Source organism: Anser anser, assembly GCF_964211835.1.
Source record: "Anser anser genome assembly, chromosome: 18".
In the NCBI taxonomy this organism is placed as follows: domain Eukaryota; kingdom Metazoa; phylum Chordata; class Aves; order Anseriformes; family Anatidae; genus Anser; species Anser anser.
Window position 1 is genome coordinate 2,686,347 of NC_139739.1, and position 12,520 is coordinate 2,698,866.

The following is a 12,520-nucleotide window of genomic DNA, read 5'->3' on the forward strand; positions in this document are numbered from 1 at the left end:
AGAAGAGAAGCTGTAAACTCTTCACGATTGCTTTTGCTTTGTGCCACAACAAGCTGCTGCATCAAGTGTTCATAGCCAGAGGTGTTGGGATGAGGTAGCTTGGTTAAAGGCTGTGTGTGCAAAGAGATCCTTACGAGCTGATTAAGGCTCTAGTGCACGGTCTGTGTTGTTTTGTGTGGATAGAAAAAACATCTTAAGTTTATTTCCTCATTCCTTTGATGTCTCCATTTGTTTCACCAGTCTTTGGTGCACTTAGTTAGAATTCCCTAATCCTACACGGTCCCATATTTAGAGTTGCTCTCAAACTTCTATGGGAAAAGTGATATGGCTTTAAAAATATCGAGAGATTTAGTAATAAAGGAAGTTTCCAGTGTTAGGTATCTACTTCTGCTTTAATTAGGTAGAAAGAAAGGAGTCGTAAAGGATCTTTCCCTAATTCAAATACCATTAGGAAGAAGAGTGGTGACACACAAACTGTTTGGGGTGCTCAATCAGATGGTTGTCAGGGAAAGGAAATTCCCCAGTAGAAAACAAGTGGAGTTGTGGGGCGATCACCTACGTATTCTCAAATGCTTGCCAGCTTGGAGTGTTCCGTGTTAGGTTGGGCTGAACAAGCAATACATGTGGAGATGAAAAGATTTGGGAGGCAAAGCTTTACATGGATGTGCAGGCTTGCTTTTCCAGGGGACAAAACACATTTTTCCAAGAGACCTGGCTTTAAAATAAATAAATAAAAGTTTCCTTAACAGCAAAACAGGCAGTGTTTAAAGGTATAGATGTCAGCTGAGTCAAGTTGCTGTGTTTTTTTATTTCTCTTCCCCGAGATTCTGGAGGAGTCAAAGCAAAACAAAAGCAAATCAAACTAAGTTGAGTGAATACACGAGCTGAAGCAGTAAACCCCAAAAAGGATGTTCCGCAGCAGGAGGAGACATCCCTTAGATTTCTATAATTTACTCCTCAGGGAGGATTAGGTCAGAAGAGCACACAAGCTCTCTGCTGGCTTGGAAATCTTCAGATCCCAGCCAAATCTGAGCCAAACTCACCAAGCCTGCACTTAATTGCCTAGATGACTCAAAGCTGAGCAGTAGTTTTCCTTTCACTAACAAGTATTATGAAATACTTTATGTTAATATGTAGAAATGTTGAAAAAACAGGGAGATAAGGTACATATTTAAAGCACTGTGGTTTCTGATACGTAGCTGGTTGTTATTCAACTTCTCATTTGTCGTATTGATGTATAACTTACGGAAAAAATAGCTGAATCAAAGGAAAAGCTATTAATGCAAAGCATAATTAAATAGCTCTGTCTTAACCATAATTTCCACTCTTAACATCTAAAATATGTTCTAGAATCTGGATGTGATTTAGTTGTTAGAGAGAGGACATTAACTCTGGGCAGCCTGATCTCATATTTGGGGGTTGCTGTAACATAGGAAATGTTGTAGGGGAAATCCACACTTCCTTCGTTGCATCGGTCCAGCCTCTGTGGGGTTAATGGCAGCGCAGTCCAAAGTTTAACACAGCTAGAGCTGACTTGCCTACTGAAAATGAGGCTGCAGTTGTAGTGTTTTAAAGCTCGTATAAATAGGAATTCCTGTGCAGAGTGTGGTCCTGACCTCTCTTGTCTGCTCCCTTCTTGTGCCGGTGGAAGTGTTGTCACCAGGTAGTAAACCAGGTGGGGAAAGAAAAGGCCTAGCTGCGAACTGATTCCGTAAACAAATTGCTGTCAGGCTCAGCTGGTTTCTGTTTCCTGCTCCAGCTGCAGCCAGGGAAGCTGTTTGCCCTGGCATTGCGAACACTTATGATATAAGAGCCCAATGCAAAGTTGGTTTTAAACAAACAAACAAAGAAAACCAAAAACCAACCTGCTGAAATAAAACAGGGAAACCCGCTCTGTGGGACGATTGTTGCACCTCCTAAAGGTTAAAGCAGCTTTGAGAGCATCTTAGGCTTTTTTTCCTGGATGGAGCAGATGCTGTAATTGTAAATAAATAAATAAATAAACATCTTATCAACCTAAAGGGCCTTAGCCTTCTCAAAGGATTAAAGTGCTTTCATTCATTTGACCAGTTACAGCTTCATCGTGGTCTGCCAAATCTGATGCTTCTGGAGCTGAGCTGGAAAGCTGTGACTCGGGCCTCTGTCCATATGTTCCTTCACAAAAGGCTACAAACTGGATTGTTTGGTGTCTGCTGAGGGGGCCTTTTTGCAAAGTTATTCTCTGCGCATGAATAACATCTAATTTCTTTTTATTGTGTCTGTTTTATAGCGTTCACTGTAAGTTATTTCTCGCTTAGATATTTCTTATGAAGTTCCTTAGTGTTGCAGAGACCGATAGGAGATTATTGTCGGGTTTGTTTCCACCCATGTAACTTATCTTCAAGTAAACATCACGTAAGGCTGCCAACTGATTAACTCCAGCGCTCTTAAAGGGGAAAAGATTTCACATGTAGGGAGAAGTTTCTCCCTTTAAAAACAATCCTGCAGTGCTAATGTGATATTTCTAAGTTTTCCGTTTTCTAGCTTGTGTAACATCCTGAATAGAAAATTCTCTTCTGTGTTTAGTCTATTTAAAAATCTAAAATAGGCCTGTATTTAACTGTTAGAAAAGCAAATATTCATTTGCACCGTTACAGTTAGAGCAGTGCAAAACCATCTTGCCATAATGCCTCAGAGGATAGAACAGGAAGAAAGATTTGGAAGTTACGGACGTGCAGTTGTTGCACGCTTACTGTGGCTGTCCCTTGCTGAACCTCACTTGTGATTGCAAATGCACGGCATGCCTAGCTGCTCCGCCAGGTTTTTGTCTTATCCTGGAGCTGAGTTAACTCTAAGGTGTTTAGATGGCTTTGTCATGTTAAGTTAAGAATAAGGGATCCTTATATTTATGGATGTACGTTGAGACACAGTATTTTAGCTATTGTAAAGTATACATCTATGATGTAGATTAGTTTGTGAAATGGCTGCCGCAGCATGGAATATGCTTATGAGAATATAGCTGAAGGACAGAGGGTATGTAAAGCCTGTCTGTAATTCATTGTCTTGGCGATTTTTCTCTGAACAAACTGCAGCTTTCCTTTTGTGCTACCTTTAAGCAATGTTCAGGACGTGTCATTACCTGTCTGCTTATGGGTGAATAAGATGTTGAATTTATGTCATCGGTGCAGCAAGGTGCCAAGTCATGTCTAATCGCGAGTCCTTTGGTTTTGGCAGCTCCTGATTTAACTACATTGCAAGTGAGTTACTGTGACCAAACGGCCGTAACAGGCGACTTCCCACGGTCGTGGTAAGGGTTTGTTCGTGCAAGGCTGAACTTTTTGTGCGTGTGGGCTCTGTCTCCCTTCCCCTCCCCTGCCTGCCCCAAGGAGTGACATCCAGGAACACGTTGTCCTTGGTCATTCCTGCACAGGATGGGCGAAGGAACAGTTTATTTATTCACTTACTGGAGTCTTGGCCTTTGCTTTTTTTGTGGTGGCAAATTCACAGGTGGCTTTTGTAGTATGCGATTGTTTGTTAGGTTTTTATATTACTTCCTTTGTGAATAACTGGACTGCAGGAATTGAGCCTCGAGAGCAGATAACGTTTAATTATTAAATTGGCTTCTTCTGGCAGTGGAGGGTTGTGTGATAACTCCCTGTCCGTGTGAGTGTCTTATTGCACGTTAGCTCTGTCGTCTGTTTTGGCCTTGATTTTGAACGTTACCTATCTACAACCAAATTTGATAGAAAAGTAGAAGTTTCAAAAATAACTTCTTACAAGTTTCATGAAAACAGATAATCAAGTCTTTTGGAGCTTCGCTGTACCTTCACAGATTTTTGCACGTCAGAGAATCTGCATGAGCAAGGTCTTGTCTAAATGCTGTCCTCATCAAATGGAAGCAGCTGTAGTCACTCTTACATTTTTAGATAGCAGTCACTCGAGCATGATATCCAGTGCCACAGGAAAAGCAACATCGTTAATCCTGCTATTCACAGAATTGCTGGTTTGAAAGATCTGAGTCACAGAAGTAGGTTTAAAGTCTGGTAGGTACTCCAGCACTCTTCCAGTCGTGCCTTGATCAAGTGCCTGATGTTACGCAGATAGTTTGAAAAAGAAAAAGGATGATCTGGAAAAGTAGAAGCTAAACTGTCCGATATCAGGCAAAAAAGGGGAAGGGGAGGCATGACAGAGGAACCAGATGTTGACAAGCTGAAACGTGGCAGCTTTGTTAGACATGTAAACTTCAGTATGATCATGTAAACCTCCTTCTTTGAAACTCTAGTTTTAATGAAGAAAGGTGGATGATATTTTGTGATGGTTGTTTGCCTTTCTTTAATTCTGAATAATATCGGACAATCCGACTTCCAGCTTAGCATTGTACTTCACTTCTGCTGCTGTATTTGAGAACTGGGCGAGTGGTGGTACCTGCCCGCCCTGAGTGGGACCAGTGGATATGGTCACCAGCAAGTTCTTTCTCTGAGCTGATGTAGTGTCAGTGCTGTTCAGTGCTTTGATCCTCGCTCTGGAAGTAATTGTAAATCCATCCCAATTAAACCTCTGGATGGTCAGAGGGGTAAATAACAATGTGTGGAGCAGTCCAGAGGGACTCGGCATTTCAGCCCTACAGCCCAAGCTGTTGGTTGCATTTTGCATTCGATGGCAGTGTGTGTAAGCATAAGGAGAGGATAAGCTGTGTCACAGCCACGGAAAGCTGTGTCCTGGAGGGGACAGCAGCTCTGGAAGATCCAGGAGCCAAAGGTGCTGAAAAGGAGTTTGTGGTTCGATGCTGTGGCAGAAGAACCGGTGAGAATATGTGGTCCTCTTCTAAGCAGGGCTGACCGTGCTTCTGGTTGCTTCTAGGACACTGTGTAAAGCTACAGCCTTTGTGTTTTGAAAAGCATGTTGGGAACATTGGAGAGGCTTCAGAACACAGCTGCAAAAAGACTCAGGCTGGAGAACGTAGCTTGCAATAACAGATTTGGAGAACTCAATCTGTTTTATCTATGAAGGCAAAAGTTGAGGTGGCTTGCTTACAGTGCGTGTTCTCGCGTGGTGAATGCTGGTTGCAGGAGAGCTCCGCAGCCTTACAGATGAAAGCATGATGCGAGTCAGTGGCTAGAAGCCACAATCAAATTTGTTTTATTTCAAATTTAAATATGTTTTTAATAATGGAGTGATTAACTATGAAAATAAGCTGCCAGTGGAAGTATGCTTTCTTATGGTTATCAGCCCTGATCTAAAAACATCAACACGTCCAGCTTAGTTCAGTGCTGTTACAGGGTTCATTACAGATGTAAGCGGATGAAATGTAAAGACCTGTTTCGGGAGAACCAGAGGAGATGACCTGGTGGTTCCCTCTGGCCTCGTGTGGGTGAAAGATTCAATTAAATGCAATTGCTTCTGCCAGCTGGAAATGCTTCCTCTAAAGTTTGAGGAACAGCTGAAAGACGATTCTGAGTAGTGGATCCCAGGTTTTTCAAATGTGTTTGTGAGCCTGGGTGCTTTTTGCTTTGTCAGGTGTTGAGTTTAGGGGTTTGAGTGCTTCTGGAAATGCCCAGCCTCTGTCACAGACACGGAAATATCCAAGTGAGGCTTTTTCACCATAAATCAGTCCTCAGGCTCAAAGGAGGCAGAGCTTTTCCACTCTGCTCATCCAGCATGAGTAAATGATACAGTTTTATGGACAAAGTTTCAGAAGTGGATATCCTCTTTTCAAAGAGATTTGTGTTTTCCAGTAAACGTGGTCTCAGTTTTTAGACCATCTCTCTTTTTTTTTTTTTCTTCTGGATTATACTGCTTTATTTGTTTCCTCCTTCTACTTGTCTGGAAATGCAGCTCTACAAATGCTCTCACAAAGTCTGACATGCTCATCCCAAAGTGCTTTCATCAGGAAGTTTTTGAAGTTTTTAACCGCTTCAGGTTTACAAACCTGTTTTATTACTTCTCTTTGCATGGCAGCAACTTAAGGTGAGCTTAGTTAGAATGTGATAAATGGGACTTACTCACTGTTTCCATGTGTTTGACATAACAGTGGTGAATTCCAAACAAATTTCCTCACCTTGCCATGACTGCTAGCCTAACCTAGATACTCTGGTATATTAGTGCTTTGTGTTTTACAGCTTGCCTATTCTGAGCGTGATCACATTTTAAAAAGAGGTCTGGCAGTTCTTTGCTCTGCTCCATTATTTCGTGACCTGAGTTAGAATGAATGAAGGTCACGGCAAACTGCCTTCTTGGTACTGATGCTCCAGTTTTCCATATAGCTTTTAGAAACTTGTGCTGACCCTGTCTCTAAAACCAAAGACTTGGAAAGCTTTTGCTTAAAACTGAGCAAAACCGCAGATAGCTTCATCAACGCCAGTAGCACTTCACTGCCATGGTGTACTCCGATTCCTACTATCGGTAAGGATAAACATGTCAGTGTTTGCAGAAGCCAGAATTGTAGTAGCTGGCGATTCAAAGAAGCTTGATTAGGTTTGGGGGAAAAAAAAAATCTTTGGCATTCTTCCTTGCGTCTTGTTTTAAAATAAGCCTGGTACCATGGTTACAAGACCGGTCACATGGCTCTTCTCCTGGGATCTCACGTTGCGCATCCCCATATGTTCCCGGGACATGAATTCCTCCTCGTGCGCCCTCCCACCGGGCCATGGGCTGGGGTCCCGTGCGCGTCCCCCGTGCCCGCTGCAGCAGCTCCAGCCAGGACCAGCCCTTGCCAAGGCTCTTCTTCCGGATCACCTCCCTGCGGGGAGCTGGATGCCGTATCTTCCAAATCAGTGCCTACATTTTTTTACCTAAGAGTGGAAGGTGAGCAGGGCCAAGGTATGAACCAAGAAGGAATGCGTGTTCCGCACCCAAGGTTAACCCGTGTTTTCCTAGAGCTGGCTCGATGTGCTGAGAGGTTTATTTCCAGTTTGAGTTGGTGGGAAAAGCCTACAACCATTTTTCCCTGTCTCTGGGAGCCTTTGCACCTAATTATCCTTTTTCACTAGAGGCTTCAGATAGCTCTATCGTGCTTTCCCCGGGCACCTTTCTCTGGAACGTCTTTTATTTATCTATTTTATTTTTTTAGTAGTTGACCTGCCACAAAACCACAATAAGCTTCCTTGGCCTGGCCAGTTCTGCAGAAGTTGCTGAGGAATCCCCCTGTGCAACTGCGAGCCTGACTATTGTCTGCGAGGGGATGCTCCTTATCTGGGCTATTGTTTTAGATTTCCTGCCTCATTTCTTTAATGGGTTCTTTCTGGCCTCCTTTGCTTTAACTCTGTTTATTCAGGCAGAAAACAGTACAAAACCGACCAGTGAAACAGTACACATGGAGCTAAACAGTCTTTCTTTTCACCTAAAGATTATCCCAAATTTAACTCATTTATTAAAAGCAAACAGAACAAAAATAGAAAACTTGCTAGAAAGGGAGTGACAAGAACAACTTGCAGAGCCAGGCACGACTGACAGCACACACACACACACGTTTTTCCCTTGCACTGTTCAGTTAAACTTTGATGTTTATACTTATGTTTATGGTATTTATCCTCTAGAAAAAGTAGGTTACGTATGAGGGTGAATAACGTGTGGGCTTCAGGGATAGCTTTTCCCAGAAAATACTTTGAAAAAAACAATGTTACGTCTTCCCTCTTCATCCCAGTGCCCCAGAGGTTTAGAGGAGAGCTGGATTTCAGGGGACTGTTTTGGTCAGTTGCGATCTTTTTCCAAGGAAGTACTCTTGCCTTTTTTTTTTTCTCTTTTTTTTTTTTTTTTTGAGAGGGGATGTTTGTCCGTTCTCTGCCAAGAACACCAAATACCAAACATTCTACTAGTTACTATATTAGGCTGAGTCATGATAACTGTAAACTTTGTGTATTTTTATTCCATGGAGAAGAACAATTTGCTATGGCAAGACGTAAATGTGATCTGCAGATTAAGCCTTGTTTCAAGACCCTCTCTAATGACAGAAGAAAAGGGGACTGCCACCTTAAACAGGGATGAAAAATATCTGCTTTTCCTGTTTCACTAAGATCAAAGGGGTTAATTATTCTTCCTTGGTATTCTGAGGCTTTAAGTGTGTGGATTAGGATTTTCTTACCATCAGCTGAAGCCTTGAATCTCTAACAGAGCTGTCAGCTCTGCACAGTTGATGAACTAGGAGCTAGAGTACAAATATGTGTCATCTAACTTAGTACTTTGAGGACACTTAGTGCTTTCATGCAAGATAATGTACTCCATTTCCAGGCTCCTCACACTTAACCTCTTGTGCGAACACTTCTCAGATGTATTAAAATGAATTATCTAGTGTGCTGTGATCATGCACCCTAATTGATGGCACAAGAAGCTTGTTGTTCTCTGGTTACCCTGGGAAGTTCCCCACAAGGAATACAATGTCTAATGGAAAAATTACATAAAGTCCTAACATACTTTTCAGCACATAAAAAGGAGAATTACAGTCTTTGTGTTAGCAGGTTACTGCTAACTTTCTGCGAAGGCTGTGAAATAAATGCCTCATCGGATAATGTGTGCTGGAAAATACAAGTGAAAAAAACAACGGCCTTGAAAAGATCCACACTGAATCCAGTGACTCTCTTGAAGAGGTAGTTTTCATCAACATTTGCTTGTTTTCATGGTGCTGGATGCAGGCTGAACAGATTTTCACACAAATAGGGCACAGCATATTGTCATTCCGACCTGCAAGAATCCTGCAGCTCTGGCTCATGGCCCTGCTTGGCAAATGTCAGTCCCACTGAACACCTTTTGCTTCTTCACCTAATTTAATTCCTCCCTCCTCTGGGAGTTATAAAACACGGCAAGTAAGTGGAACAGGATCAAGATGGCTGTAAAGATGTAGGATTTGAAGTCTGAAAGCAAATCATTTCTGATTTTCCATTTAGGGCTGTTCAAAAAAAATGAAGAAAAGATCAAGAAAATGATTCCACCCTTCCCTAAGAATTCAAATAGTTGTTTACATCTACAGTTTTTGCAGTGCTTTGTATTATGTAAGTTCTCCTAAGTGCAAGAGCATTGTGCTGTGTAGTTTCTGAACTACTCCTTGTAGAATATATGACTTTTTCTCATTTAATTTCTTTTAGTTTTCCTCACAGAATTAGAATAAAAAACAAGCAGCTGTTAGAAATCATTTGTTGCTGACTGACGTTTGTGTGAAAATATAATACAAATCCTATCGCATTCAGTTCGCTAGTTATACTGCATCTTGCTGAATATCTTGTTAATCTTATAGCCGTATCAAGTCATCTAATAGAGTTGTGGCCTTCAATCTTGACAAACTTTTCCCAAATACCAAACTGGACAGAACTAAATGCTAGAGAAAGTTTTTTTTCTTTTTTTTTTTTCTCTCTCTTCTGCAAACAATTTAGTTGTGAAGATTTGTTCAAGGTATTAAAACAAAACCCAGCGACAAAAGAATATGCAGCTTGAAATAAGAACAGGTGACATCATTAATGTGCTTTGTGAACATGATTATGCTGAATGCTTTCCACTGGATTTTGTATTTGATTTGGAAATGCAGTAAATACAGGTGTGTGTCTTATTGCTTCAAGGTTGGTGGAACAAAAGCTGGAGTTGTGCGTTTCTTGGGAGAAACCGACTTTGCTAAAGGAGAGTGGTGTGGAGTAGAACTGGATGAACCTCTTGGAAAGAATGATGGAGCTGTTGCTGGAACAAGGTTAGTTTATCATCAGATAGACACCTTAAAGGTCTTGCATATCTCTGTTTTGCTCTGTCTTTTTAATATCTTACATTAAACTTTACATCAAGAGAAGTCATTAGACTGTAAACCCGACTGTCTGCTGGTGGGAGGGGGATCCTTACACCCTGATTTGAATTTTATGACACCTACACATCTCTGAAAGTCTGCATCAACCCCACGTTCAGTGGATTGGTTAATATCTCCTAACTCCCATATGAGTTTTATTCATAGACTGATAATGGAAAACACAATTTTCAGCTTTTTGAACTTCTGCTTGGTTTCCCAGCTTGGAATGAATTCTCAGTTAAGAAAATATCTCTAGGTGTCTAAAAGCTGAATTTAAGGAAAATTTTCCTGCATTGCAGGAACTGAAAGCTTATATAGCCACATTATAAAGACTAGGAACCATATAGATTCTTCCTTCAACAAGTCATATTTAGAAAATATTAATTCACATCACAAATTTTCTTTCACGTGTGGTGTAAAGAACAATTCTTTAACTCTTTACAATGTGTTTCTACAAGGATTGTGCCATTTTAACATGGGTGTTCACAACTTAACATTTTAAAAGGGTTTTGATTATATATAACCAAAGATACATGTTCTGCATAATGAAATATGCATATATGCAATCAAATATACAACTGCTTGATTAAATTATCTGATTTTATTTTTAACTCCTTATCACCTTTGTTGTTGGCAGCTCAGAGAAACGTCTGAAAGAGAAAGGATGTGCATGTTTGAATCTGAATGGAATATGTGGGAAACAGAGCTCTAGCTCAAGAGGTTTTTTTCTATTGAATTTCTGAGGCCTGCTGTAATAGTGCTACTGCAGCCCAATGAAGCCCCCTTTCCAAATCCATTGTTTAAAAAAAGGCCTCAACCTAATATAGATGAGGCTGTCACCAGCTGTTACCCTGTCCTTTGATACTGTTAGACTATTTATCTAGCATTCTTTGTGAAGCCAGATCGTGTATACGAAAAGACAGAAGTTAATTTAGTGCTCTCATCTGTCTGCTTTGTTTTTTAAAGATATTTTCAGTGTCAGCCAAAATACGGTTTGTTTGCTCCAGTCCACAAAGTTACAAAGATTGGATTCCCATCGACTACACCAGCAAAAGCGAAGACAACCGTGCGAAAAGTGATTGCAACTCCCACAGCCCTGAAACGTAGTCCAAGCGCATCTTCCCTGAGCTCCCTCAGTTCTGTGGCATCTTCAGTAAGCAGCAAGCCAAGCCGTACAGGACTAGTAAGCTTCTTTTTCTATTGCATGCTTTACGTTCCCAAGCAAGAATCCACGTGGCACTTGCCTGTGATCTACTTGCATAAATTGAGAATAGAACAGATCTTGGGGAGAGTACAATGTACATTTAATTGTGCTCTCTTTTTCATTCAAAGCATGCATGAAGGAAGGAACTCTTAGCTAGCCCTGAAGAGTAACTGAATATTTGAATATTTAAGCTTACGCAGTTAATTCAGGCTAACTGAGTTATTGCAATAAGAAAGGGGCTTGTGATGCCAACAAAGTGAAAAGGCATCAATATTCTCTGACTGAAATCTGCGTTTAGTTGTTAATTTTTCCTAGCACACCACAAATCTCTGTCATATGGGATCTGGTTTGCATTAAAGCTTCCATGGCTCAAACTTGTTTCATTAAGCAGGAAGCTCCAAATTGTCAAGTTGTAAAAGGCTTTCTTTTACTCTTAAAGAGATGAGTCAGCTGCAAAATATAGAAGTAGCGATCATCAAGCTTTTGCTGACAAGAAGCCTCTTTCTTTTATTTTGGATTTGTTTTTTAATCCTATGAATTCATAAAGGCAAAACATTGCAAAGTACAGTGGCTCAGGTGAATTTTAACACAGTACTAATTCCACCTAATACACTTACTATGGATTCTTTTAAAGTTACTCTGTTACATAAATGTCCTAATCTTGGGTTGCAGCAGTAAAACAGATCTTCGGAGAAAGCTGAATTTAAAAAGTCTCTCTTTAAAGGCAGTTAAAAGCATAGAAATATTTTTTTTTCTACGATCACCTTTTTTATTTATTTATTTAGTTTAAAAACAAACAAACAAAGCCCAATGTACATCTGACTGGAAAGAGATCACCAACTCCCACTGATCTGGGCCTAGTTAGCTTGCATACTTGACAGCAGGTGCAGGACAGGAAGGTGACGATGTACCATAGTCCTTCAAAACTGAAGCAGGTAACAAGCGAACAGAGGTCAACGGTCGGTCAGGGCAATGGGGTTAATACCTTATCGCAACAAGCGTAAGGGATTTTTATTTGGCACAAATGGAGGGACTTTGTTACTTAACCCATCCTGGAAGTTGCACCTCTAGCCTAGGGAGTGCCCCCTAGTTTGAAGCCGTTGCACTCAGTAGTGGCTCAGGGAATGCCTGCTCAGGGCAGTTTGTGGGCTGACAGTGAAGTGTTAATACGGACCTCCACGTTTTATTCAGCATGCTATGATATCCTCAGCAAGAAGAGGGTACAGTTACACAATGTAAATGTTTACAGTATGTTCACTTGTTTTGCTCTGTGCTGTGCCCCAGGGCTTTTGCATGTTTTGAGTCTTAAAAAATAAAGCTTCCATAACCCATTATTTCTGGAATTAAAATTCCAGCTTTCTTCTAGCTGTTCTCAGGCACTGTGAAGATCTGGTTACCATCCAAGTAAAAGGCCTGTCAAAATAATTTGACACTTAATTCCTTTAAAAGTTAAGCTGTTGAAGAAACAGGTTTTCCCAAATCTCCCAGCAAATTTCTCTTGATCTGATTTTTAGGAAAAGTGTAATTTACCTGCAATTCATTGGGGTCCTACATAGTTTTCTCACTTAGTCAGGGCT

The 12,520-nt window shown here is 40.9% G+C and overlaps 1 protein-coding gene across 3 annotated transcripts in view; it reads left to right on the forward strand.

Moving 5' to 3' along the window:
- The window catches only part of CLIP1 (CAP-Gly domain containing linker protein 1), a 69,666-nt gene that overhangs the window by 15,543 nt on the left and 41,603 nt on the right, over positions 1-12,520 (forward strand). For all 3 annotated transcript variants that reach the window (XR_014573600.1, XM_083804173.1, XM_083804174.1), the window contains exons 4-5: positions 9,525-9,649; positions 10,706-10,922. Coding sequence is in view for 2 of the 3 variants with exons in the window: in XM_083804173.1 (XP_083660299.1) it covers positions 9,525-9,649; positions 10,706-10,922 (342 nt within the window). In the remaining variant the exon portion in view is untranslated. The remainder of the gene's footprint in view (positions 1-9,524; positions 9,650-10,705; positions 10,923-12,520) is intronic.